This window comes from Mizuhopecten yessoensis, unplaced genomic scaffold (assembly GCF_002113885.1).
Source record: "Mizuhopecten yessoensis strain PY_sf001 unplaced genomic scaffold, ASM211388v2 scaffold11047, whole genome shotgun sequence".
NCBI lineage: Eukaryota > Metazoa > Mollusca > Bivalvia > Pectinida > Pectinidae > Mizuhopecten > Mizuhopecten yessoensis.
Genome location: NW_018408852.1, coordinates 1,041,332 through 1,068,043, shown reverse-complemented (window position 1 = coordinate 1,068,043; position 26,712 = coordinate 1,041,332). Strand labels below are relative to the sequence as shown.

The 26,712-nt window shown below is 36.3% G+C and overlaps 1 protein-coding gene across 1 annotated transcript; it reads right to left on the bottom strand.

Annotated features, from left to right (window-relative positions):
• Positions 1–25,721, bottom strand: LOC110465050. The gene is made up of 2 exons (XM_021520624.1): positions 25,662–25,721; positions 1–593 (listed from the first exon to the last, which is right to left on the bottom strand). Exon 2 carries the CDS (start codon positions 581–583, stop codon positions 212–214), a length of 372 nt encoding a protein of 123 aa, XP_021376299.1. The 5' UTR covers positions 584–593; positions 25,662–25,721; the 3' UTR covers positions 1–211.
• Between the last annotated feature and the right edge of the window lie 991 nt (positions 25,722–26,712).

Sequence of the window (26,712 nt, the reverse complement as noted above, 5' to 3'; positions counted from 1 at the left end):
AAAAACTTATTTAATCAGAACAAAGTTTAAAGTGTTATGTGTAATGACGAAAATACGTGCATGATTGATACTATGTTAACCAAATACATCTTTTAGATATCTTATATGATTAATTTGTCAACTTAAAATTGATAGCTTAAAACGAAGCAAAGTTTCCCCTTCACCACGGCCACACCCAAAAGAACGTATCGAAATAAGTCCTCGTTAAAGGTTAGTCCTGGTTTCTTTTGCTTTCGAACTGGCTTTTCCAGTTCTGATAATTGCTCCCAAATGGGTTGAAGTACTCAAAGCCTGCTGGTTCAGCACTCATGTGCCGTTTTGTATTCGGCAGGCTCCTAAACAAGTTGTTCCAGTTGGAAAGCTGGTTTCTGTCCGGACCGAACGCCCAACCCCTTCCTGGAAACATGGCCATGTTGCTCCGTTTTCGCAATTTATCGTACATGAGGTTCCATTTTAAGAAATTCTGCTTTTCAAATGGGTTAGCACCGAAATCGTCATGGGCGGGAAAGTCGCCATATACAGTTGTGACGGCGGCCAACAGAGACAACGTGGCGAGCAACAGCGTTATCGGAAGTTTGTCCATTTTATCAGTTCTGCAAAAAAAAAAGGTTAGTTAATCAATAAAACATTTTAAAAAGTGATAACCATGTAACTGTATCGAGTATCATTATTATGATATTTCTACCATTTTGTTGAAGATATTTGATTCCTTTCTATAAGTCATAGAAAGAAAATGTAATAATATGGTTGAATAAATATTTGTGAGATATTTTATATCACGCTCAGTCCTACTGAGTGATTACTCTGTACTGGTAATATAGTGAGTCCGGTAAGAATCGTTAGGAATTCGGTATCTATAATCCACGCTGACTATTACTGAGTTATCTATCCATGTAGGCGATCAGTAATAAACTCTTCCAATTCTGATATGATATAAAGTTTAATAGCTTATGGTGGACATTACTATTATATTATTGCAATACCGTGTTGTTATGACAGTTTATAGAAACGTTTACATATATCAAAGTAACATGATGTAATATGATGTATATGTACATGTAACTGTTCTGTTTCACTGTGTCTTGAAAAAGGAGCGGATCGCTCCGAAAATTTGACAACCTAAACTTGTCCACACTGTTGGAATTACTTCTTTGCCCCATATATAAAAGTAACAGTTACATTGTACATTGTGGTTTTTTGACATATGTACGTACATTTAAATCAATAGCATTAACATTTCCTTCAAATGCATGTATCTAAATATTGTTTATTTTGTTTATAGATACCTATGCATTAAGATGTTTATAGTTATATTCTTTATATTTGTTTGTTTTGTTTGTGCTTAACGTGCTATTAACATCTAGGATGCAGAGTACCCTGAGAAAACCACCGACCTGCGGCCAGTACCTGGTGACTGCCAATCATAGGCCTCGAGCCTGCAACCAGAGTTCAAAACCTAGCCACTCAGCCATCGTGGCCCATTTATATATCTATCTATATATAGTTCGAACATATTTGGACTAAAAGTCATATGGTTTTCTATAGTAAGATATTTTATTATGAAAAGTCCTTTTTTGCACAATTTGTTATGTGACGTTTCGATGACTAGTACGATATGTCCAATGTCACAATCATCAGACAAATGACCAGTGAAGCACACAAAGGTGTAAAATGTGTACGAGTTGTCCACAAAATCGATGTCGATTTCCACTACGCTGTAAGCGTATGATATTGACTCGATTCAGTTACGCTTTGTGTAATACTTGGTCATAGATGTGCGATAGTCTTTGAGCCCCCTCGTATCGATTTTGAACTTGACCAGTGCGGCGTATCCAGATGGCTTCCTTTATCTGCCGCTTGAACAGGTTGCTCTTTCTGTCCAAAACTTTAGAGTTATCCCAGTTAGTCACATGAGTTTTCTGTTTGGCATGGTCTGTTTTTGCCGATTAATTTATCTGACTGCTTCCTTTTTGATCCTGTGAATTTCCTACCTTCTTCGGAATCTGTATCATTCCGGTGTTCAAGTATTAAACAAAGCGTAGCTGAATCGAGTCGTTTCGGTACAGATATAACAACTATTGTACATACGCTTACAGCGTAGCCGAAATCGACATCTATTTTGTGGACAACTCGTACACACTTTACACCTTCACTGGTCATTTGTCTGATGAGGGTGACAGTGTACATATCGTACTAGTCATCGAAACGTCACAAAAAAAAATGTATTGGTTATGTAAAAAGAGCATAATCCATACTTACCAACATGAAGAAAATGTTTAGAAGTAGTAAGATATTGTTTTTATTTATTTATGCATGCAATCAAATGACATGTCTATTGACATGTGTTATATGTTACATCAATAGCATCATTGTTATAACATACACTAAGCCACTGAAACATATCATAATTATATCATATAACAAGAGTTATCCACCATTCCTTCAACCAGTTCAGGGCAGTTTGAATATTTTCGTCGGTGATGTCACCATACCACTGCCGTGTGACTTTCTGTGCTGTGTACACAATCCGCCCGCCAAACGTACACACATTGGCTACATCTGAAGTTATTATGTATTTGGTATTTTAGCAATCATTGTCAATCAAATTCAGATTAAGTGAGAAAGTATGGAACCCTCCTGCGTCGTTGATGATACACCAGGCAATGAATATGTCCATCTAACTACGTTTGGCTTACACCGGCTTACTATCATTGTATGAGGAAACGCCAAATTTCATTATGTCACTATTAACTACAAGTGTCATAGATGCCACAGTGTTCTGAATACTTGATCCCGCCCAGGGAAGGTGTAAGTGAAGTGACGATGAAAAGCCTCTTTGTTGTATAGGAAATCCTATAGATAATTAGACATCTATACTTCAAGTGAATCATTACCACTACCAGATCCATGGTAAAAGGGATAGGATCTTTCTCATAGTTCGCTCGAACAGTACCAATATTGCAATCCGTCCCTCGAGGGGGCTTCACCATATCATCCCTTTGTCTTAGAACATTAATATTATGTTTTCAGTGTTAGCACTAATCGATAAAATCTTGTATGGCCAATGATGGGAATGACGCTGCTAAATTTGAAAGGTTTAAATTAGAGAGATATTGAATACAGTTCAGGATTGGAAACCATGGACATATATAGACGGAGGTGAAGTTGATGACGCACTAGTAGATAAGGTATTACGGACTGGATTTACGTAAATTGTAGAAACTGATCGTCACAGCTATATACAGACGCTCTTTCTCAGCGCTATATAGAGAGATTACCTGTTATTGGGTAAAGTGGTTCTACAAATTAGTTTCATAAGGGCGTCTATTTTTGGCATTGGCTGATCTATTAATAACCACCGTTGATCTCTCGATTCACAATCCGGGTTGTTAGCACGAGACTTAGGATCACACTCCTAAAATATATAGGCCTCTTTTGTAATAGAACATCAGATTGACACACTCTCACTTTCGGCAGACGGGAAAGACACCTGTTACACCCAAACTAGGTGGTACATTTTTTCACTTTCCGATTCACTGAACATCTCCTTTATAGTTATGATTGGTTGGAGCAAGACATATTTAAGGACTCGATATGGCTCTTATTTCCAAGTAAGGTTTGTTGCGTTAATATAGCTTACCTATCTAAAACAGGTTTTGTCCGGTTATCGGAGTCAGACGCAAGCCTTTAATAAATCATCGTTTTAACAATCTTAAACGTTAACCATAAAATAATTACAATAAAGTGTTATATTTACATTTGCATGGCATTGTCACTATATAGCCTCTTTGAAAGCTGTGTCGTTGATGGGACCTTAATTACCATGCATCACGAGACACAATTCTTGGCGTATTAATACAACACTGACCGGAACTACAATATCCAATATAAATAAACATGACGGCTGCTGAAATATCGCTGGGCATTGTGAGATTTGACAATGTCATTGTAAATTTAGGTACAAAATTAAAAAAAATCGATAAAAAACACTTTTATTACAACGAAAACAAGACCAAGGTCTGCAATATCGTACAAAATGCACATCGGTTGAAATCACCAAGGCCGGCAATGGAAACATTTTTAACGCTCATGCAATTTATCAGAAATATCGTCTGCACTGATCAACAGGGGTTCGTTACAAATGTCTGAAATACACATATTCTATAGACCTACTGACACATATGTTACAGACCTACTGATATGAGTCACAGCACACATAAGCATTTCAGACATTTGTAACGAACCTGTGCTCCGTCGCAAGATCACTCTTTTAATAAAAAAAATAATTTTAAATATAAATTATAAGTTAAAAAAGAACATAAGAGGCAGAGAATGGTGTTGTTTAGTTGCCCTGTCAAATGTTACAAACTATTTGATGATTTGAATGTTTAGTTGTTTAATGCGTTTTAGTAATATTTGAATCCAATGTCTTATAATGACTAAAGCACGAACCAAATTGATGCTAAACAATAATTCAAATGAATTAGCGAAATCCCATTCTAACCTCATGTGGGTTGTCAGTGGTGTTAATTTCCCGTATAAACGTCAATCGATTCGAAAACGGAAAAAAATCACCGGTACTGTTCACCAGGAACGCACTGCAAGGCTTCTCTTGTTAATCAAAAATCGGGACACATGTGAATATGGACATACCAATACTAAAGAGGAATTGTTTGTCCTATGATATTAAGCTATAATATAAACTAATGCTATGATGACTTTAATTGCAATGTTCAAGTGCTTCCTTTGTGTATTCTTTCATCCCAAGTCAACATTACTGCTTCATTTACCGCGCTCATCACACAAATACATCAAAGGCAGTGTACGTCATGATATGGCATGATTGGATGTGGAGCTGACATCTTTTTATGTCAACATTGTAGTGATTTTAACATATTTCTTAACTGGGGAAAGCTTTAGGAGGTTATTTGTCTGCAAGTTAGTCCGCCTTTTTCAAGTTCAGTAAAGTAGGTTTCAAGAAAATACACAAATCAATATACAATGAACCTTCATTGTTAATAACCACACACACACCAAGCCATATTGCTTTTCCCCATACGTATTTGCAGTATCTGTTGGTAGAGGGATTCAAATGTTATAAAATGGATATTGCCGGTGTGAAACACGTGACTTCTTGGTTTATTTTACATTAGAATTACTTTCCTCTATTAGGCCATACATGTAGTGTATCATGTAGTTACAATGTAAAGCCTCGGGTCTCCTGCTCAATGTTTTATCCCTTGGGTTTGAATAATCTTATCCATACCTCACATTAGGTATGGATTCTATTAATCTTACACGGGGTAGGGAAAGACAGCTGACACGCGCTATGACGTCATTTTATTGTTTCCGTGATGTCATACAATTGTTGTGAATGGGGAATCATCCGTCTCAACCCTAGGGCTTTTGGATTTGCCGGAAGAATAAGATCGATGTTTATTCCGACTGGAATTTGTTTATTTGTATGTGAGAAATATAATCCAACATGGGTCTATTCCATAGACAGGGATATCTCAAGCCTCGTGCTGGTCAGCCAAACTCTTACACTCGGGTTGAGATATCCCTGTCCACGGAACAGACCCATGAAAGATTCTATGAATCTAGCCCAATATGTCAATAACATATCTACCCAAGGACTTCCAAATGTATCTATCTCATTACTTCAGTAACATATCTACCCCTTTACGTCAAAAACATATCTACTATTGTACGTCAAAAACATATCGACCCTAGTATCTCAAAACATATTTACCCCGACACGTCAATAACATATCTAACCCAGTACGTCAATAACATATCTACCACAGTACGGCAGTAACATATCTACCACAGTACGTCAGTAACATATCTACCCCAGTACGTCAATAACATATCTACCACAGTACGTCAGGAACATATCTACCCCAGTACGTCAATAACATATCTACCACAGTACGGCAGTAACATATCTACCCCAGTACGTCAGTAACCCATCTACCACAGTACGTCAGTAACATATCTACCACAGTACGTCAGTAGCATATCTACCCCAGTACGTCAATAACATATCTACCACAGTACGTCAATAACATATCTACCCCAGTACGTCAGTCACATATCTACCCCAGTACGTCAGTAACATATCTCCCCCAGTACGTCAGTAACCTATCTACCACAGTACGTCAGTAACATATCTACCACAGTACGTCAATAACGTATCTACCCCAGTACGTCAGTAACATATCTACCACAGTCCGTCAATAACTTCAGTAACATATCTACCCCTTTACGTCAAAAACATATCTACTATTGTACGTCAAAAACATATCGACCCTAGTATCTCAAAACATATTTCCCCCGACACGTCAATAACATATCTAACCCAGTACGTCAATAACATATCTACCACAGTACGTCAGGAACATATCTACCCCAGTACGTCAATAACATATCTACCCCAGTACGTCAGAAACATATCTACCCCAGTACGTCAGTAACATATCCACCCCAGTACGTCAGTAACATATCTACCCCAGTACGTCGCAATCATAGTTTTGATCGACAGGGACATACTTGATTGTAGGCGCCTGTTAAACCGAAAGAAAGCCAAATGTATCTATCTCATTACTTCAGTAACATATCTACCCCTTTACGTCAAAAACATATCTACTATTGTACGTCAAAAACATATCGACCCTAGTATCTCAAAACATATTTCCCCCGACACGTCAATAACATATCTAACCCAGTACGTCAATAACATATCTACCACAGTACGTCAGGAACATATCTACCCCAGTACGTCAATAACATATCTGCCACAGTACGTCAGTAACATATCTACCACAGTACGGCAGTAACATATCTACCCCAGTACGTCAGTAACATATCTCCCCCAGTACGTCAGTAACATATCTACCCCAGTACGTCAGTAACATAGCTACCACAGTACGTCAGTAACATATCTACCCCATTACGTCAGTAACATATCTACCCCAGTACGTCAGTAACCCATCTACCACAGTACGTCAGTAACATATCTACCACAGTACGGCAGTAACATATCTACCCCAGTACGTCACAATCATAGTTTTGATTGACAGGGACATACTTGATTGTAGGCGCCTGTTAAACCGAAAGAAAGCCAAATGTATCTATCTCATTACTTCAGTAACATATCTACCCCTTTACGTCAAAAACATATCTACTATTGTACGTCAAAAACATATCGACCCTAGTATCTCAAAACATATTTACCCCGACACGTCAATAACATATCTAACCCAGTACGTCAATAACATATCTACCACAGTACGGCAGTAACATATCTACCACAGTACGTCAGTAACATATCTACCCCAGTACGTCACAATCATAGTTTTGATCGACAGGGACATACTTGATTGTAGGCGCCTGTTAAACCGAAAGAAAGCAATTTCGATATTCTGGAAGATTTTATTTTGACATTGCGAAAACAATGACAACCATCGCAGCTACAATCTCTGTATATATGTACACTACTGACACGACAAAGGACTTGGGGCGTTATGGGTCATTTTTGGCATCATAAAAAGTAAAAATTCCAAAGTGAATTTATTTTCCAATTTCTGTTAAAAACATCATATTGGATAATTGGCTTTCTTTTTTGGTGAAGATTTTTTCCAATGCGCATGCTTAGATGCCATATCCTAGCAACAAATTTGCGTTGCTATGCAGAAATAGCCTAAATATGGTGTTTTTTGGACAGTAAGCATGCAGAAATGAATGCATTCGCATGTGAAAAACAAAACTTACTTTCTACGAATGAACACTGGTAGGACAATGTTTAAGCATGTCAAATATTTATTTGTTTGTTGCATGTGGAGGCTTTCAAAAATTGAAGAATGTTACGTTAATTTCCTTCGAAATGGACAATTTTCAACCAAATAGTGCACTACAGATAAAATTCACGCATTTTATTGCGAAAATGCGGGTTTATGTCTCTATTTGTAATGCCATATCTACAAACCAGATGTCGAACGAATTTGAAATTTCATATGTGCGTATTTTGTTGATTCCAGATTGAGGCCAGAATTGACTCTCAACGCCCTAGTCATTTAAACATCAACCCTAATATGGATTATAGACACGGTGAAGGTCAATGAAAATATAACGAAGGCATACCGAATTTTGAATAAAACCATAACTTAAACTCAAAATTGATGAAACTACGGTATAATATGACTGACCAAAAGGTGAAAATCGGGGTAATAACAACGAAACAAAAGGCACATGTACAAGCATAATCAGTCATGTCTAAATGAGCTAACAATGGCGACCACAAAAATAGTCCATTTTCTGCATATCTCAAAAGGTTGCTCAATGTAAGGTTATTCGCATACCTTCGACATCTTAAACGGGAATTCAGAGCAAGTCCTTTCAAGTCCTTTAACAACGATTCAACTGTGAAAATTAAAATCCTTTAGCAGGGGAAGCAGGGTTGTTATTACTAAAGATTGTGAATATATGAACCTGCATTGTAAACGACTAGGTGAAGGAAAATATAAGTGTATTAATGGTTAAAACGATTAGCATGGTTATCTAATAAGGAAAAGTTACAATGTATGATGTTAATCTCTTCTCTGATCTGCCAATAACAACAATAAAGTCTTCAAATGATTTTCATGTCAAAAGTAACAAATATATTCCATCGAAAATATTATATTGAAATTACGTAGCAAGATTGTATACCGATCAGGCAATATAACTAAATGTCTTTAGTGTCAGGATAATTTGTTTTTATGATGATACCTTCTTGATAATATGGAAGTAGACTGTCGTCGTAATTTCCTATCAGTCATAAACGTTTTACTGCTGAATGAATATGAACATTTTACAGTGTCTGTGGGCAGCACCGGTGTAATGGCTGTAGAGGGGGGCTCAGTTCTGTCATACTAGTCCACCATACGGTAGAATGACAGGGAGAAAGCATGATTGCATTTTATGTAATTTAACATCGTTGACATTCCGAAATCCTAGATTTCACTACATTCAAAACAACTTCTACTAAATGCAATAATGTCCACATAAAAAGTCTTTGGATTCCAGCATAAATTATATGTAGGATATCGATTATTTTTTTTACAAAAAAAGCTTTAATTAAACAAAAAAACACTCCTTTGGAAAACCAAAAAAAGTATGGGTATTTAGACTTATCAAGAATAACGTATATGAGAAGACATATCCTTAATTAACTCTAAAATACAATGTACCAATATATGACACGGTGAATCTATTGGTACGCTACAGTGCAATGTAAAAATAAAAGGAAAACACTTTATCTAATCAACTCTTCGCTTATGCAATAGCACAAAGTATCGGAGAAGAGAGCTTTTTTATACCGCCATAGTAATATAGGTATATACAAGAGGAGACAACTCTAGTTTTACATTTTAGTACAACATATTAGTACAATGTATAAGAGAATACAACTCTTTTATTACACTCTAGTACAGGATATGAGAGAGGGCAACTCTTGTATTACACTATAGTACAATGTACATATATGAAAAAGCAACTTTCATAACGTTTTATCACCATGCCTAGGAGAGGATATGTTTTGTTGATACTATGGAAGAGTGTAGTGTATGTTTTGTATATTCTATGGTAAAACGTATAAAAAGAACAACTTTATGCCCTCACTATGTTAGAACGTCTTACATAAGGTAATTATTTTGCTAGTTTAGGGAAACAAAATATACATAACAACAGAAGGCGTGTGAAATTGTTATTCATGCTACTAGAAACATTATGAGGGAAAGTGTCGGGCAAATATTGTAGCGGAAAGCGTATATGTAAGATTGCGATTATGTGAGATAGCGAGAGTATGTGAGATAGCGAGGGTATGTGAGATAGCGAGTATGTGAGCGGATGTGTATGTGCGAAATTAAGCGAGTTTATCAGGAAGCTAGCATTTGAAGGAGCGAATATGTTAGAGGGAAAAAAGTGTGCAAGCATGTGGGACAATCGATTATATGAAAAAGCAAGTATGTGAGACAGCAAGTATGTAGAAAACCTAGTAAGTTTGGGAGCGAGCATAACAAAAATGAAGTATGCAAGAGAGCTATTTATATTTGGTAGACATACAATGAATAACGAAATCGAAAACCAAAACGTTACAATTTGACGATTAGACTCGCTTCATCTTACGGACGGGTTAATGTGACCAAATACCGATAAGGCGGTGTTGTCTCTGACTGTTGTTAAACAATAAAACAATAGGAATGCAGATAAATAGGGATAATGGCCGGGTTAACACGAGACGTTTACTCAAAGTCACGCGTAAAGCACGGGACGTGCGGAATAGGTACTTATCATTGCCGTAAATGGAGTGGTACTATTACCTAGTCTTTATCTCAGTAAAGGTTAAAGGTCCCGTGTAATGCGATCTGACAGGGAATGAATCGGAATGACTTCAGTTCTGTCAAATCACCACTAACTTATACAGAGAGATGTAGAAATACAGGCACATTTTCAGCAATGATTTTTTGGGGAAAAAAAATCCGAATCTGTCAGATTGGAGTTTATTTTCTTTTAAAAACACGAATGGTGATTAATGAGAAAAAAAATGTTGTGACTCTTTGAGATTTAACTGCTGTTTCAGCCGTCAGTAACAAAATGGTAAGAGACCTTGCTTAAAAGGGTCCATAAAAAGCAGGTCTTGTGTGTTAGAGACGCTATTAATCTCAATTATTCATGTTAAGTTGACATAGCATCTAACTCATACTTTTACATCCGCGTACTCGAGGGATGTTTCACTTTTTTTGCGACCTTAACATTACATGTTTCCTAGAAGGTCCGATGTCAGAGAATTCATGTCTTAAGTTGACTTACCACCACACCTCCAGTCTTAAGCTTTTATGTAGTGCGCCCGGCGCATAGCGTCTGCGGATAATTAGGTCTCTCTTAAAAGCTCCTCTGTTCAATTACATTGTTTTCAACGCATTTAATTAGGTTTCTTACAGTCTGTACTAGTAGTTATCCTTGGAGTATTCCGTAATCTCTTTTGTGGGAGCTCGCACGTTGTCTGTAAAAACCTGTGTCAAGCACAAAACATCTCAGATGACGTAAATGTCATTATCCTCTGAACATAAAGGAAAACTTTGACATATACTCATAAAGGATTATATATGAAGCCACCATTATCGATAACTTTTCTTAAACTCATTTAGAGGATAAAGGCCCTCTCTTATATTTGCATACATTGGTTTTACAGTCTCAAATTAGTTTTAGGTAGTGTTGTGGAATGGGGCAAGCAAAATGAAAATTCGCATCGGCATAACATCAAATTAACTTTAAAAAGAGAAGTTAATATTCTTCTCCAACATTTGAGAGATATTGGAGGCGCGGTAGTCTAGCGATAGTACGCCGGGCTCGTGACCAAAGGGTTGCGGGTTCGAGTCAAGTCATGGCACTGTGTTGTATCCTTGAGCAATATACTTTACGTCGCTTGTTCCAGTTTACGCAGCTGTAAATGAGTACGCGGTTGGCCAGTGATGGAATTATATAGTATGCTAGCTGTGAGCGCCGAAATGGCAGCACCGGCTGTATACTCCCCCAAGGAGTTGAGAAATATGTTGGCTGGTTGCAAAGGCCCTATAACCACGGATAATAATTTGTGAACCGCTTTGAGACGACCTACGAACTAGGTTGTGATAAAGCGGTATATAAGAACCTCGATTTAGTATTACTACTATTATTATATGCACACCTCCTGTCAAAATTATTAATATTATTATTTAATAATTAACTCTCTTCCCCCTGGTGGATAACCACCAGGAATTATTACATACGAATGTTTATGGTTAACCTAACCCACAGGAATGAAATGGGGATACCATACAAAGTGGATCATTCTCCTCTACTCTTTCATTTTTGCTACCATCTCTTAATCTATCTATAAAATGACAACGGTGATGATGTGAATAGCTGTCATTGATTACGTTGACCCAGCTAAAGGTTAGAAGGGCGTGGTATGTATACGGATGTCGTCATGGTATCACTAAGAGCAATGATTTCACCACGGTATCACCATAGAAACGATTGTACACATAACTATAGAAACACATTGTGCTTTTTTGTATAACAGGTCTATTACACATTATCTGTTAAAATCCATGGGGAGTTTATAAGATACTACTCTAAAGAAGCCATGAGGGCATTGCCTCATATTCTAAACACACACGAATAATTGCAGAATGATATTTCAAATGCTCTTTTAAGAATACAGCTCGATGAGGTGACCATTGTTTTCTATGTCATGACGTCATATGTCAATATAGCTGAATTGATTTGATTGGTTGCAGGTAATACAGCTTTAATATTCTTTATAACATATACTAACATTTATTAGGTAGTTAGAATAATTAAGTTTCATAAGATTCAGGAGCAAAACAAATATAAGGTTCAGCTTGTATTTTCTCTATATAAAAATATGCCTAGATAAACGTTTCAAACAAAAACTAAGAACGTGCGTTTTTATGTAGGACTGATACAGGTACATCAAAAGACAAATAAAATGTCATCCATTATTTGTTCAATACATCTCTTTAACTTTACGAGACCAACCTTGATCAGTGGGTGTTAAGACAGATCGTATCTGCAGTCTGCTTTAACATACCCACAGACTCTGTACGAGCAATCCATCCATGTCAAACTAACACGAAAGATGATAAAAATAATAGTATTCCCTAAGCCCAATATTGCCTTCTTTGATGTGAGGCTTGTAACTTGCTTAAGGGTCACGCATTGTTGCTTAATTCCTAAATCATTCTAGTCAACCTACGATTAATTGTTTATCTCCACACACAATCTCGACCGCAAATGCCGAGTTTATTTTGATAAACTGTCACTGATCAGGGTTATATCTTCTCTTCGTGTTAATTAGGGGGTGTGTAGCATCCTTAAAGCCTGAGATTGATATCTTGGCATTCAAATTTGTTATGTTTCAGACTTCCCCAGAAGAGGCTTTAAGTCTTTTCCCGGATCAGTAATCTGTCGTAGATCGATGCGCATGTGTTGTTTTTGCGGACTCCTCAAAGCTATTTCTAAATTATACAAATTGACATATGTTGTGTGATACTAGGAATATAAGTAATACTGCAAATAATCAAATGTCTTTGAAGTTCATCTGAGAAACAGTAAACGCAGGCGGTGTTAAGTTTTCTGTTGACCTATTTCAGTGAGTTAACTATTAAACTGTTAATACAAATTACACAAGTGATTCGAGTCGTTTATTTTGAGACCGTGAGGATTAGATACATTGTAATTAGATTTGTTTGCGTGTGTAAAATATCAAACCGTCACGATGCCACGATTAAAACTTCATGGGGAAATATTGCGTATCGTTACAGGATGATGTATTATCCAATTAACACAAAACGAAGGGAATGTATTTTCAACTTCACGTCATTGTTAGGAGCATCATAAAACCAGCAATTAACCTTAGGTGTCTCAAACTGTTTGCCAGTGCCTGAAAATCATACATGGACAAAACAAATTAAGGATATCTCTCAAATTGAACATAATTGTCGAAATAATAGACTGCACAGTTAAGCTCAAGATGTCTCAACCAGTATGCCAGTGTCTGAACATCATATACAGGCTGAACAAATTAACGATGTCTTTCATTGAACGTAATCGTCCAAAACCAAATTTAAGTATTTAAGTGGGCGATTTGCAAAAGTGTTTATTGCGGTATGTCAGTGTCATGAAAAATCGTATACAAACAATAATAAAACTAACCTTTTTCTTTCTTTCTATGACAGGGTTAGACTCGAAAACACTCTAAATACTCTAAAAATGAGCCATTGAACTAAAGATGGCTTGTACTGTACGTAAGCATCAAAATCATACAGAAACTAGGCAATTGAATCAAAAATATTTTCCATTTTTATCATTAGTGACTATTACATCATACAAAAACTGACTACCTAACCTTAAGAAAAGTCTGCACCTGTATGTAAATGGCTGAAACATCCTGTACAGTCTGCTCACAAGTAAATATGTATACCACCGCAATACTGCATGTACAGCCTGGATAATTAGCTTAAAGATGGTCCACTGTATTCAGTGTCTGAAGCATCATGTACAGCCTGGATACTCAGCTTAAAGATTTTCCACTGTATTCAGTGTCTGAAACATCATGTACAGCCTGGATAATTAGCTTAAAGATGGTCCACTGTATTCAGTGTCTGAAATATCATGTACAGCCTGGATAATTAGCTTAAGGATGTTCCACTGTATTCAGTGTCTGAAACATCATGTACAGCCTGGATACTCAGCTTAAAGATGTTCCACTGTATTCAGTGTCTGAAGCATCATGTACAGCCTGGATACTCAGCTTAAAGATGTTCCACTGTATTCAGTGTCTGAAATATCATGTACAGCCTGGATAATTAGCTTAAGGATGTCCCACTGTATTCAGTGTCTGAAACATCATGTACAGCCTGGATACTCAGCTTAAAGATTTTCCACTGTATTCAGTGTCTGAAACATCATGTACAGCCTGGATACTAAGATTACAGATGTCTCACTGTATGCAGTGTCTATAACGTCATGTACAATCTGGTTAGTTACATTAAAGATGTATCACTGTATGCAGTGTATGAAACGTCATGTACATCCTGGTTAGTTAGATTAAAGATGTCTCACTGTATGCAGTGTCTATAACGTCATGTGCAATCTGGTTAGTTAGATTAAAGATGTCTCACTATATGCAGTGTATGAAACATCATGTACAGCTTGGGTTCTTAGATTAAAGATGTTCCACTTTGTTCGATATATAACGTCATATACAGCCTGGGTACTTAAACTAAAGATGTTCAAACTGTAGTTAGTGTCTGACATGTCATGTACAGCCTGGGTAGATCTTATGGTAGGACGCCGGCCTCGTGACCGAAGGGTTGCGGGTTCGACTCACGTCACGGCACTGTGTTGTATCTTTGAGCGAGATACTTTACTCTGCTTGTTCAGGTCTACTTAGCTGTAAATGAGTACGTGGCTGGGCAGAGCTAGAATTGTTGAATGCTAGCTGAGAAAGCCGAAACAGCAGCACCGGCTGTATGCTCCCCATGGAGTTTAGAACGATATTGGCTGGTTGCAAAGGCCCTATAACCACGGATGATAATTTATGAACCGCTTTGAGAAGACCTATGAACTAGGTTGTGATAAAACGGTATATAAGAACCTCCAATTATTGTTAGTATTATTAATAATTAATCGTGTCAACAGAGCTACTTCGAATTATCTGTATTCCTAATTTTGGGTTCGAATACTGACTATAATATAACGAAAAAAACACCTTTATCATATATTTACGAAAACTAACATGAGTACAAAATTCAGTTGGATGCATACGTCTTACTGCTCACTTTGTATTTTGGCGTTTGACAAAAGACAGCTTCCGTGAAACGTGTAATTTTATTTTTCTTGTTCAGGTTTTTCAGTCACGGTCAATATGAGAATCAGTTTCCTGTTTGCTGTATCGGTAGCCAGATCATACACAGATGCTGAAAGTCTTGTCAAAAGCGTGCAAGGGAAGCTCGTTCTGTTGATGAGTTTTTCTTTTGCTTACTTATAGTGATTGAAGGTAGAGATTGGGCGGCACGGTGAAGAATGTTGCGTTGACTGTTTCGACTGCGTACGCAATCAGTAGGTGCTAGAAGAGTTATGGTTTGATTTCATCTTTGTATTGGTTATCGCATCAGGCTGCAGGTTTCCGTCCATTGATTTCGGTTTGGTCTTGTTATATATATTGACGAGTCGTTGTTCTTATATTGCAATGACATCACGCGGGTAACAAAACAACACAACAATATAAAATAGTATCGTCATCCCGTCAGCGGAATATTTCTAGAAACTCAAGCGATAGATCGGGATTAAAGACAATCTTCTAATTTGTTATCTCTAGCAAATGGTTTGTATGTCTAGTGAAAACGAGCTAGAAATCATCAAATTAAGCCCGATAACTAACAACAATTCGAGCGTCGATTCAAGAGTTCAACATCACACACAGTCTTTGCAGAGATACAGAAATATGGGGATAAACATGGTATTAGGCTACTTGTTTTTCTCTATGTTTATGTATCCACCAGTATTTCAGATGTGACCGGTTGTCCATTGTAATTGCGTAATGTATTAATTAACACAGATACTGCCTCACTGTTTGTGAATGAATTGAATATAATACCTTATAAAGAATACACATGATTACATTAAGGGAAAAAGGAAGTCACCTCTGTTTGTTAACATGTTTTTAATTTTCGTTTTTTTTTGTTTTGTTTTTTTGTGGAGTATACGTCCATTCTCAGTGGTGATGAATTTGAGGAGCAAGTCAGAAACTGTTTCATGTTATGATTTGAACAGTAACTCATTACTTTCTCCTTTAATCAACTTTTCCTTTAAATTCATAACGCATGTTCTGCACTTTGACTGTCATCCGCGATCGGAAGATTTCTTTGAACAAACAAAATCCATTCCAATCTAGTATTAGATGAAGATCAGTTATCATACAAAATATTAATGTGCTGGCAGGGAGTCAGTTAGCCCATTTCTAAATTATAAATCATTACTGTCGATTGGTCGTTATTTTAAACATATTTAAAACACGCATCGGATTTTTTTTTGATTTTTTTTCCTAATACCATAAATTTTAGAAGAGTTTCCCTATCTCATAATGCCATTATAGAAATAGGATACCAAGATACAAACATAAAAAACCCATTACCATTACTTCTCATTCCTGTGTGTGGGAATGATTGTTCAGAACATGAAATGAGTATAAAACTGTGTTTAACACACTACTGTATTTCACATGCGTGATATCATAGTGGAAGAACAATAACGTGGCGTTACGAAGTGGAAAATTCCAACTGAACGAGTGTTACATGTACCTTCCAACGTGATGATATTTGATGCAAATAAAACGACCGTATTTGAGTCAAAAATATTATTTGTTTCAGCACAGAAAAAAATAATGAAAAAAGAGGTAAACTACATAGTCATTACCGGTCCGCTTTCGTCCAAACAATTCTCGCGGGAATGTTAATGTTTCAAAATTGCAGCCATTTAAAATTATTTTCAAATTCAACATTTGGGATTGCCAAACGTGATAACCCCAGTCCAATACCAAGGCATTTCCAGTAACGCAGTAAAAATACTAGTAAGTCACCGGTGTGAACATACCATATAATCATCCTAATACGGATCATATTGACGTATCAGGTTTAAATGCCTGAACTTATCAACAAATGATAATTTAATGTATTTCTTTGTTTCTAGTTTTACAACAGGGGGTTTAAAGCGTATTTGTGTTGACAAATAAGATAATTTCACCATAACGTATGCTTATCTATGTAAACCCGTAGTGGAGGTTTGGGTGACATGGGGATATCTCAAAGCTATGGAATATTCAAGCGTGCGCCAAGTACAGATTTGTATAACATTCACTCTTAAATACACAAGATGGAAACATGTTTAAATTTTGATGATTTTTAATGATATGGAATCTAGGAATTATGCTGGCAAATAACAGTCAAAGACACTATTGCAATGTCGTTAAAAATAACAGACTTGGACATTCCAGATTTAGAAAAATGCAGTAGAATTCGAAAACGTCTAACTTCACATGTTTTTCTATCCCCTGACAACGGTTTCACATTGTGTACACTGACATTATTTTGACAATAAAGTATCTTAAATTTTCTTTTCTCAAAATTTTGTTTTGTCTTTCTGGGTAGACAATCAAACTTGACATATTATTATCGAGATAACAGACAGTGCCATCAGTGAATAATGAGAAGCAACATGGTACAGCTGGTGTAATATTAGTTGTCACATCGTTTATGATGAGATGAGGGATCTGCCTAATTTGTATAGACATGCTTCTTCTTGAAGGAAGGCGTGATAATGTCGCCACGCCAACGAAGGCGCATTTGGAAAACATCTTATTATAGTTTGTTTATTTAAGATATATTTTTTCTAGTCAACAACATAAAGTATCTGTTCTTGACAGGAACACATTTCAGTTAAAAAAGTAACTAATGGTTACAAATTTAACTCGAATCAATGATATACCTTTTTCAGGATATCAGTGTGATAAGGTTGATATCATTAAAACAGAAACGGAATCCAGCTCGTGTCAGCAATTTATATCACCTACAGCGGTTTACACCAGTTTATTGCAAAAGAAAGGGGAGAAGAACTCGCTGCAGGAAAATTCAATTTCGAGGAATGGACAACACTCCTGAGGACCATTTGATGTTGGAGCAGTAACGACATTGTCAAATTAGCGTACGACTCATATCCGAATAATAAAGTGTGGGTACAGGATAGCTTGCAACAGAAAAATTTGTCACGTCAAAGTCAAAACAACATACACTAAATACTGGTAAAGAATTAATGGTTTACTCTCGATGACAACGTGGGGGGAATACAGCCTCCAATGAAATTGGACATAACAGAATATCACGGTTTCCTTATAAATGTAATTATTAGGTTGCTCTCCATACATGGGATATTAGTATAACAGTGATTCGATACAGACGAACAAACGAAGCTTTGTTTAGCAAACATATTGCGACAATCGGTTAAGGAAGCTACTCTTGTCTCAACAAACAAATCACGTATGGTGAAATATCTCAAAACAAAGCAGGGATTTTGTTGTGGCGACCAAATATCTGTTGATGTAAAGCTGATGGAGGAAAACAAGGTCGAGTCAATAATGGGTATTACTGTGACTCAGCTGGCATTTTCTCAATCAAATTATGCGAGTTTTTAGGAATGCTTAGATTCCAACGAACTGATAAGCTGGCTTATGGATGTCTTCCCTGTGTTTCGTGGGATGATGTTTTTGCCTTCGTCTGTCTTGTTTTCTAAAGGATAAGTGCAAGTTCCACAACTTTTCCTCCGCTAAATGACTGGGTTCTGAGACCTATGTGCATGTAGTAGTTTAGTGATGTAATGTTATAGATCGCACACTATTTATTTTATCGGGTGTTTACAGACAAATACGACGGTCTAAAAGATATGTAGGCATTAATCTCATTACCCAGCCATCTCTTTTCTCACCCGATAAATACACCACAAATGTGTAGGTGTTAATCTAAGGACCCTGTCACGACTTTGCTCACCCGATAAATAAACCACAAAGGTGTGGGTGTTCATCTAAGAGCCCTGTCATCCATTTGCTTACCGAACAAATAAACCACATATGTGTGATAAGTATTGCCCAATAAAGAAAAACGAAACGAACCGTTAAGATTTTTTCTAAACATTTTCTTCGGGTTGGTAAGTATGGATTATGATGAGTTCTTTTTACACAACCAATACAATTTTTATGTGTCACCTTTTTTAGACAAATGACCTGTGAAGCGTATGCACACAAAAGTGTAAAATGTAGACGAGTTGTCTACAAAATCGATGTCGATTCAGCTACTCTGTAAGCGTGTGTACAAAAGTTGTTATGGCTGTACCAAAAAGACTTTGGAGTTATTCCAGTCAATCATACAATCTTTCTCTTTGGCATGGTCTGTGATTGCTGATTTAATTATCTGGGACTCCAACTGCTTTCTTTCTGAACTGGTAAATCTTTCCGGTGTTCACCAGTTCACCAAGGCGGACCATAAATCGTCTTCCGGTCTCTCCAATATACGATGCGTCGCAGTTTTTGCATCAGATTTTGTATACGCATTCTGCGACGATTTCTTTAGGTGTACTAGAATATTACGAAGCGTCTTGTGGGGCTTCATGGCTGTTGCTATGCCATGACTGCGATTTATCCTCTGGATTGTTTCGGATGTACCCTTTATATACGGGATGATCGCTTGACGTTTGGTTTTGTTTTTATCCTTGAATGGTCTATTCATGTTCTTAACCTTACTTTGACACTGTTTTTGTACCCGTTTTAGGGCCCATTCCGGACATGCACATGTTCTCATTGCCCTAGAGATGTGATTGTGCTCTTGTGTTTTGTCCTGTTTTTCTGTGACTATTGTTTCAAATCTGTTAACAAAGTAGCCGAATCGACATTGATTTTGTGAAAAACTCGTTCACATTTTACATCTTTGTGTGCATACGCTTTACTGGTCTTTTCATAATCAACCGTTAAGATGTTAAACTCAGGACACAGCCATCCCTGTCATTGCCCCAAGTATTTTTTTTTTGAATTTTTGAATTTGTCACACACCATTTTTGTAACCTACACCGAAAATGAAGAAATGAAAACGTTGTATTGGTGTTGCTCTCGGGACACATCCATTACTTTCGTCATCCGAACAATAAACCACACACTGTGGGGGTTGATAGAAGTACCCAGTCATCCCTTTCAATACCCAAACAACATAACACACTCTGATAGTCTTAATCTCAGGACCATGGCTTGCCTTTCATCACCACATTAATAAATAAAACACACTCCGAGGCTATTAATCTCAGGACCAGCCAATCCTTACATCATCAACATAATATAACACTCATTTTGGGTGATAATCTCAGGACCGTGTCAACCCTAACATCAACCTAATAATATAACACAGTATAAGGGCGATAATCTCAGGAGCAAGTCATCAATAACATCAACCTAATAATATACCACACTTTGTTTGGATGATAATCGCAAGACCAAGTCATCCCTAAAGTCAACCTAATAATAAAACACACTATGTGGGTGATAATCTCAGGACCAAGTCATCCCTACCATCAACCTGATAATAAAACACTTTGTGGGTGATACTCTCAGGAGCAAGTCATACCTACCATCAACCTGATAATAAAACACACTATGTGGTTGATAATCTCAGAACAAAGTCATACCTAACACGAACCTAATAATAAAACACACTATTAGGGTGATAATCTCAGGACCAAGTCATTCCTTACATCAGCTGTATGATATAGCACACTTTCTATGGTAGTTAATCTCGAGACCAAGCCAATCCTTTTATCACCCTAATAATAAAACACGCTCTGTGCGTGGTACTCTTAAGACCAAATCAACCCCTACATCACCCGAATAACAAAACACACTCTCTGTGTGTGTTTATCTCACGACCAAGCAAACACTTTTCATCTGCCAAATTATTAAACGCTCTCTGTGGTTAGTCAACCCGTACATCGCCCCAATTACAAAACACAATGTGTGGTTGATGTCATCGACTTATCTTTTCTTGGCATCGCCTCAATAATCCAAAACAGTTTGGAGATGTAAGATCAGGGGATCCAGCCCTCCATGACATGACTTAAATAAGATAATATGAGGAATTAAGTTAAGCTAATGTACATAATACACAGATAAGTCTTACCAGATAAAAACACCCACATATATCGTATGTTTATTTAGCTAATCGTCTCTCTGAAGACATGAAACACACAAATAATGTATAGCTCCGTATTGTATTGCATATTCTGATACATCAATAAAGCCTTATTTTTAACTTTCATTAGCAATATTTAATTCGCCAGACACTGCTACATGTATTTATGCATGGATTGGTTAGGATAGCTAACTTTTAAACTTGATACAATGAGTCATCTAAGTGTTTACGTCAGGTAAAGGTATATATAATACAATTATACAGATATCCCTGCAGTTTGTTATCAGATTAAATTTAATATAACTGGTTTCTTACTTCCAGAGTGATAAATTTACGATACCAGTACAATATCCCATGCCATGTGTAATTGATATTTTTTCCAGGAAGTATTTTTCATATCGATTTCTTCATCCTTGGGAAATGGAAATGTGTAGTTCAAGTATAATTCATTTCAGGATACTTCAGTCATATATACATTATATCCACGCTTGAATATTCCGTTAAAAGTGGAATGGTTTCTAGAATAGCTTCTTTAACGTCGAAGTGCACATTAAAAAGACTATTATAAAACGTTAGAGAAGAATAAGATTATGCAATCCTGAAACTTCCTGGCAAAACGACATACTTGAGAACAGTAAGTTTGTCTAACACCCTCAAGGGACTAGTAAAAACGACTAAGCGGTTGCCAAAAAAGGGGGAATATCCAATTAAGTAATTTTGCAACGGGAAAAAAATGAAAATTAATATCCAAATGAGCAATTTTTTTTATTAAGGGTCAATGAGGATGACATTCATCGGCACTTCGTTCAAAAATAGCATGCTATTGTGATTTAAACGCATAACGTTACAACTACAGTCCATCTCATTGAATTTATTTTTGACGTTCTTAAGAGCTAAACGCCGTGTTTTGCATATTTATATATACATTGCATTGATATTATAACCTTTTTACACGAAATGTGTTGCATATCTTTACAAGCCTTCCAAAATGATTTATAAAGCGTAAGTAAAGCATAATAAATTGTACAATGTACTTAAAATTAAAATGAAATATATGCCTTTATTTACAAATGTTAAAAAATACCACAACAATAAACATCTAGTGACCTAACTGAATGGAACAACTCTTGTTCTGGACAGTCGTTGTGATGTAAAGGATGAATCAGACTGATTTTAAAGTATCTTCCAATTCAAATAACTACGTTTTCATGAAAGATGGTATTCTTAATTCACCTCGACCTATTCATTGAGGTGAAGTAGTATTGAAATTAGCGTTGAACAGAGAAAAGAAGATGATATCAAAATGTTAATAAAACAGTAATTCGAACTGAAAATTGACAAAATTAATAAAACTAAACATAGAATAGATATACCCACAGAGAACCATTGAAAAAGTACAATATTAATAAGGTGACGTGTTTAGGAATTGTACGGGTAGGTTTTTTCCTTCCACGCCAACACCCGCCATGTTAATCTAGGTCAAATCCAAGTAATGCTACATAATCAAAGTGAGGTAATAGGTAGCGACAATGGAACCTTAAATATAATATCATCAGAAGCATTGATATCCATATCGTACATATAGGGTCTTAAATGAGTTTTCATTTCATATGAGCTTTTATGAAACGAGTCTTAGGAGTTTATATTTTTGCGAGCCTTGGCGAGCGAAAATTAAAACTTCGAGACGAGTTTCATATCAGCTCATATGAAACAAAAACAAATGTGAGATAATGTTTATCACATAACTCATAAAAGTTACATTTTGACAGGTTTTACAAACGGAGACAGTCTTTTTTGCGTCATTCACAATTTATGACGTCACGTCATTGTCCATATCATGACGTTACAATCGATTTCTGACTGGCAAAGCCAATGAAAAACGCTCCAGATTATATTACACTGGAGACATATGTAAAAATATTACACGGGCGAATTCACTGGATAACAGGCCGATTATGTGATAAAAGGTAATAGAGGACTTCCGAATGAGAGCATGGTGGTGACCATAAAGCTTTCCGATGCTCTCCATCAACTTTCATCTCTCGATACCCTATGTTGTATTTTGTTTTGTTTGTTTTAGACATGTATATAAAGAAAAAAGTAACATTCTTAACAAGCCCGTTGAATTCTGTTTTGAAACTAAAGAAAAAGAAAAAGGAAAGTTCATTATTAGAAAATTGTAATAATCACACTTCACATAAAGTTTAGAAATCTCATGTGTGTGTCCTAGGTTCATGTCTTAAAAGCTTTGTAATCCTGTTGGGTCATTACGTACGTAAAGTTCTAACAGGTGATTTATATAGAGGCGCATGTCGTATCCTTGATTAGAGGATACAAGAGACAAATGTATCAATACGTTGCACGGAAAAGTATATAGAAATTCGAAAGTCGAAAGTCAAACAGAGTAAGAATTAACTGCACCATACGACAATATCAGTGTCTTATTTTCCTTATTATCTGTTCCCGTATCAAATGATCCCTTACTAAAATTGCTTCTTGACACAAAAGTGATGTTGCATTCAAACTGATATAGTATGCACACTGTTCCCTTATTCAAATTGATGTCGTGCCAAACAAAAAACGACCTCACTCAAACGGTTACCATATTTTACAATTTACGTTCTTTAACCAGTTTTGACTTTCGGTACTCGAACTGATATATATTTAAGCGTGTTAGCACTGAATCTGTTCCCTTATTTCAAAAATCCTATTCTCAGAATCCTTTATTAAAACTGTTCCCGTACTCAGACTGCTACTTTATGCAAACCGCTTATGCGAAAATGTAAACATTAATAACTGTATTTGGCTTTTTAAGTCTTTTCATTTTTTTTCCAGATCATTGAAAACATAACATTTCATTCTTAATCAACGGAATAAGAAATAGGTTTTAAGCTCAAAGACCATGCTTGAGCATGAGAATGGTTTCATGAACGCGGGCCCTGTTCCCGTACTTTTATTGTTCTTGTACTTAAATACTGTTCCCTTATTTAATCTAATTTAAAAAAATATATAGTCATTTTGGTGTAATGTTAAATAGTAATTTTTGGAACGTAATTCTACATTATCGAATGTTTTGAAAGACCTAAGGGACCCATTTTTAATTTACTTTTATTACTCCAATGCAAGTTTTTTGTATCACAACCTGGGCAAAACCACGTTCTGAACTAAGTTACAAGTTGAGGAAGCGTGCCTCTCTCCCATCAGACAGGGATATTCACACTTCCGGAAATATATGTCTGTCTTAATCTAGGAAAAAGACAATGGTATGACGTCAAGTCAACAACGATTGACGTCAAGTAAAAAATGGCAGATCACGGAATAAAACTAGCAAATGCTGGAAATATTGCAATCAACGTTTCTGGTACATAAAATAATCAGTTGCATTGTACATGTAACTGGGAGAATCATTAAGCATTCCCCATTCTGTGAATAGAAAAGATTCTTAAATCTCAAACCCTCTGGAAAGCATTGGGATAGACATTTAAGACTCTCGCCCCTTTATCATTATTTACAAATACCAAAATATCATTATATATCTCAAAAGATATTTTTGGTTTCTATTCGATATCCCGATTCCGTAGTAATTTTCTCGTCAGTGATGCATTATCTGTGAACAGTTGATACAAGTACAATGCACATAACAAAGTTGATTTATATACGATATGTTACTGTATGCATAACGACGCAATCATGCTCAAAGTAACTACATTTCTTCTTCTGGCGGCATTCAAAAAGTCTCTTTACAACATAAAGTGCTGTAAAATTTGACTTTCCCATCAAATTGAAAAATTGATCTTGAAGTGCAGAATCTGAGTCCATGCCAGTGAACTGCTTGATAAATGCAAAACTCAGACTCAAATTTTTCTATCAATATATGATGCAATTGCTTTAATATCCCATAGAGACTAATTAAGTGGTCACACTTATCTAAAAGTGAAGTTTATTTTATTTATGTTAGATATGTTGTAAAAAGGTGTACATGTAATTTATTTATAAAAACCTAGTGTATGATGAATGCAACTTTGTAACAACCAATAAAATTGAGCTATATATTGAAAGGAACACAGACCTTAGTATAAAACCGCAATGGTTGAAACATAAGCTTAAAGTAGTGCTTGGCATGTATAAACATAATTTTCCTTTCCAAGCAAACTTTGGTTAGTACTATTCATGTTGCAAAATATCACAGAAAATATGTAAGATAGAAAAAAGAGGTTTACGGTATTGATTCGTTTAAAGTCTAATTTCTAAAGCACATAATTCATACTAAAAAAATATGTTATCGATACAAATTGTGTTAGGCGCTAACGATGAAATGTAATAGTAACGTACCTGCTTCTGCAATGTAAGCCCGTGCTCCAATCTGCTTGTGAGCTCTGTGATTCCGCACCGATCCTGATTGGTACATATATACGGCAGCAGGAACTTATCGATCAGTCGAGGATAATAACCTGAGGAAGATTAAGTAATGACGTCAAAAATCTCCAAGAAATTGAAAGATAGTTAATAGATGTCGTTTAACACGTTTGTCAGGTTCTATGAGGAAATGAATGGCAGCTAAGTGACTTGTGTGTAACATGAGACACAAATTGATGGGAACCATGACTGTCCCATACTGTATATATACTGAATTGGAGAAGGTCAGTATTGCATTATCGTAAAGTTGTCGTCTATAAAACCCTTTCAGACTTCTTATATTTTACCGCTCGATGTCGCCATTTTCTTCTTGAATCAACCTAATATATTCTAAAGGATACAAAGGGTTTCATTTGAATGCTGATAAGCACTGTAATGGTTGAACAAAACAAACAGCATCATTAGTTTCTCGGTGCTTCTGAGAAATTAATTTGAACTGCCGTGAGTTTGGCAGGATATTGATCATCAGTCTAGCTAAATATGTTTTGGGCGGCTAAAATGAGTTTTAGAATTCTGTGAAAACGTGACTTATGTATATATTGTTTTAACACCTTCAACTGAAGGCAGATGACACAGTGGTGATTTCGGTAGCGAAAACATTTCGCCAATAAACCACACCGTTCACGCAACCTTTCGCAAGTACTACCGAATAGTTGCGAGCACATTTGGGCGTGATTCCGAGATGTCAAATCGTCAAAAAAGGATTTCCACACGTTTCGAGGCATGTCACAACCCGTTTCCATAATTTGATTACTCGTGCCTGAGATCGATATTACTTACAGGGAGAAAACAAATAATGTGTGAACCATGAATACTACTTTGCGTTCGATAATCACAGAACGTTTGCCTACAAACCAACTCGAAAGTTTTTGCCGCCGAGAGCAATTCCAAAATTTGCATAGCGTGTAATTAAAATGATATACGGTATATACTACATGTATCGTAGCAGATGTCTTTTCGTTCTTAA

Excerpts from the sequence above, each read along its gene's own strand:
- LOC110465050 (XM_021520624.1), bottom strand. The coding sequence starts at position 583 with ATGGACAAACTTCCGATAACGCTGTTGCTCGCCACGTTGTCTCTGTTG.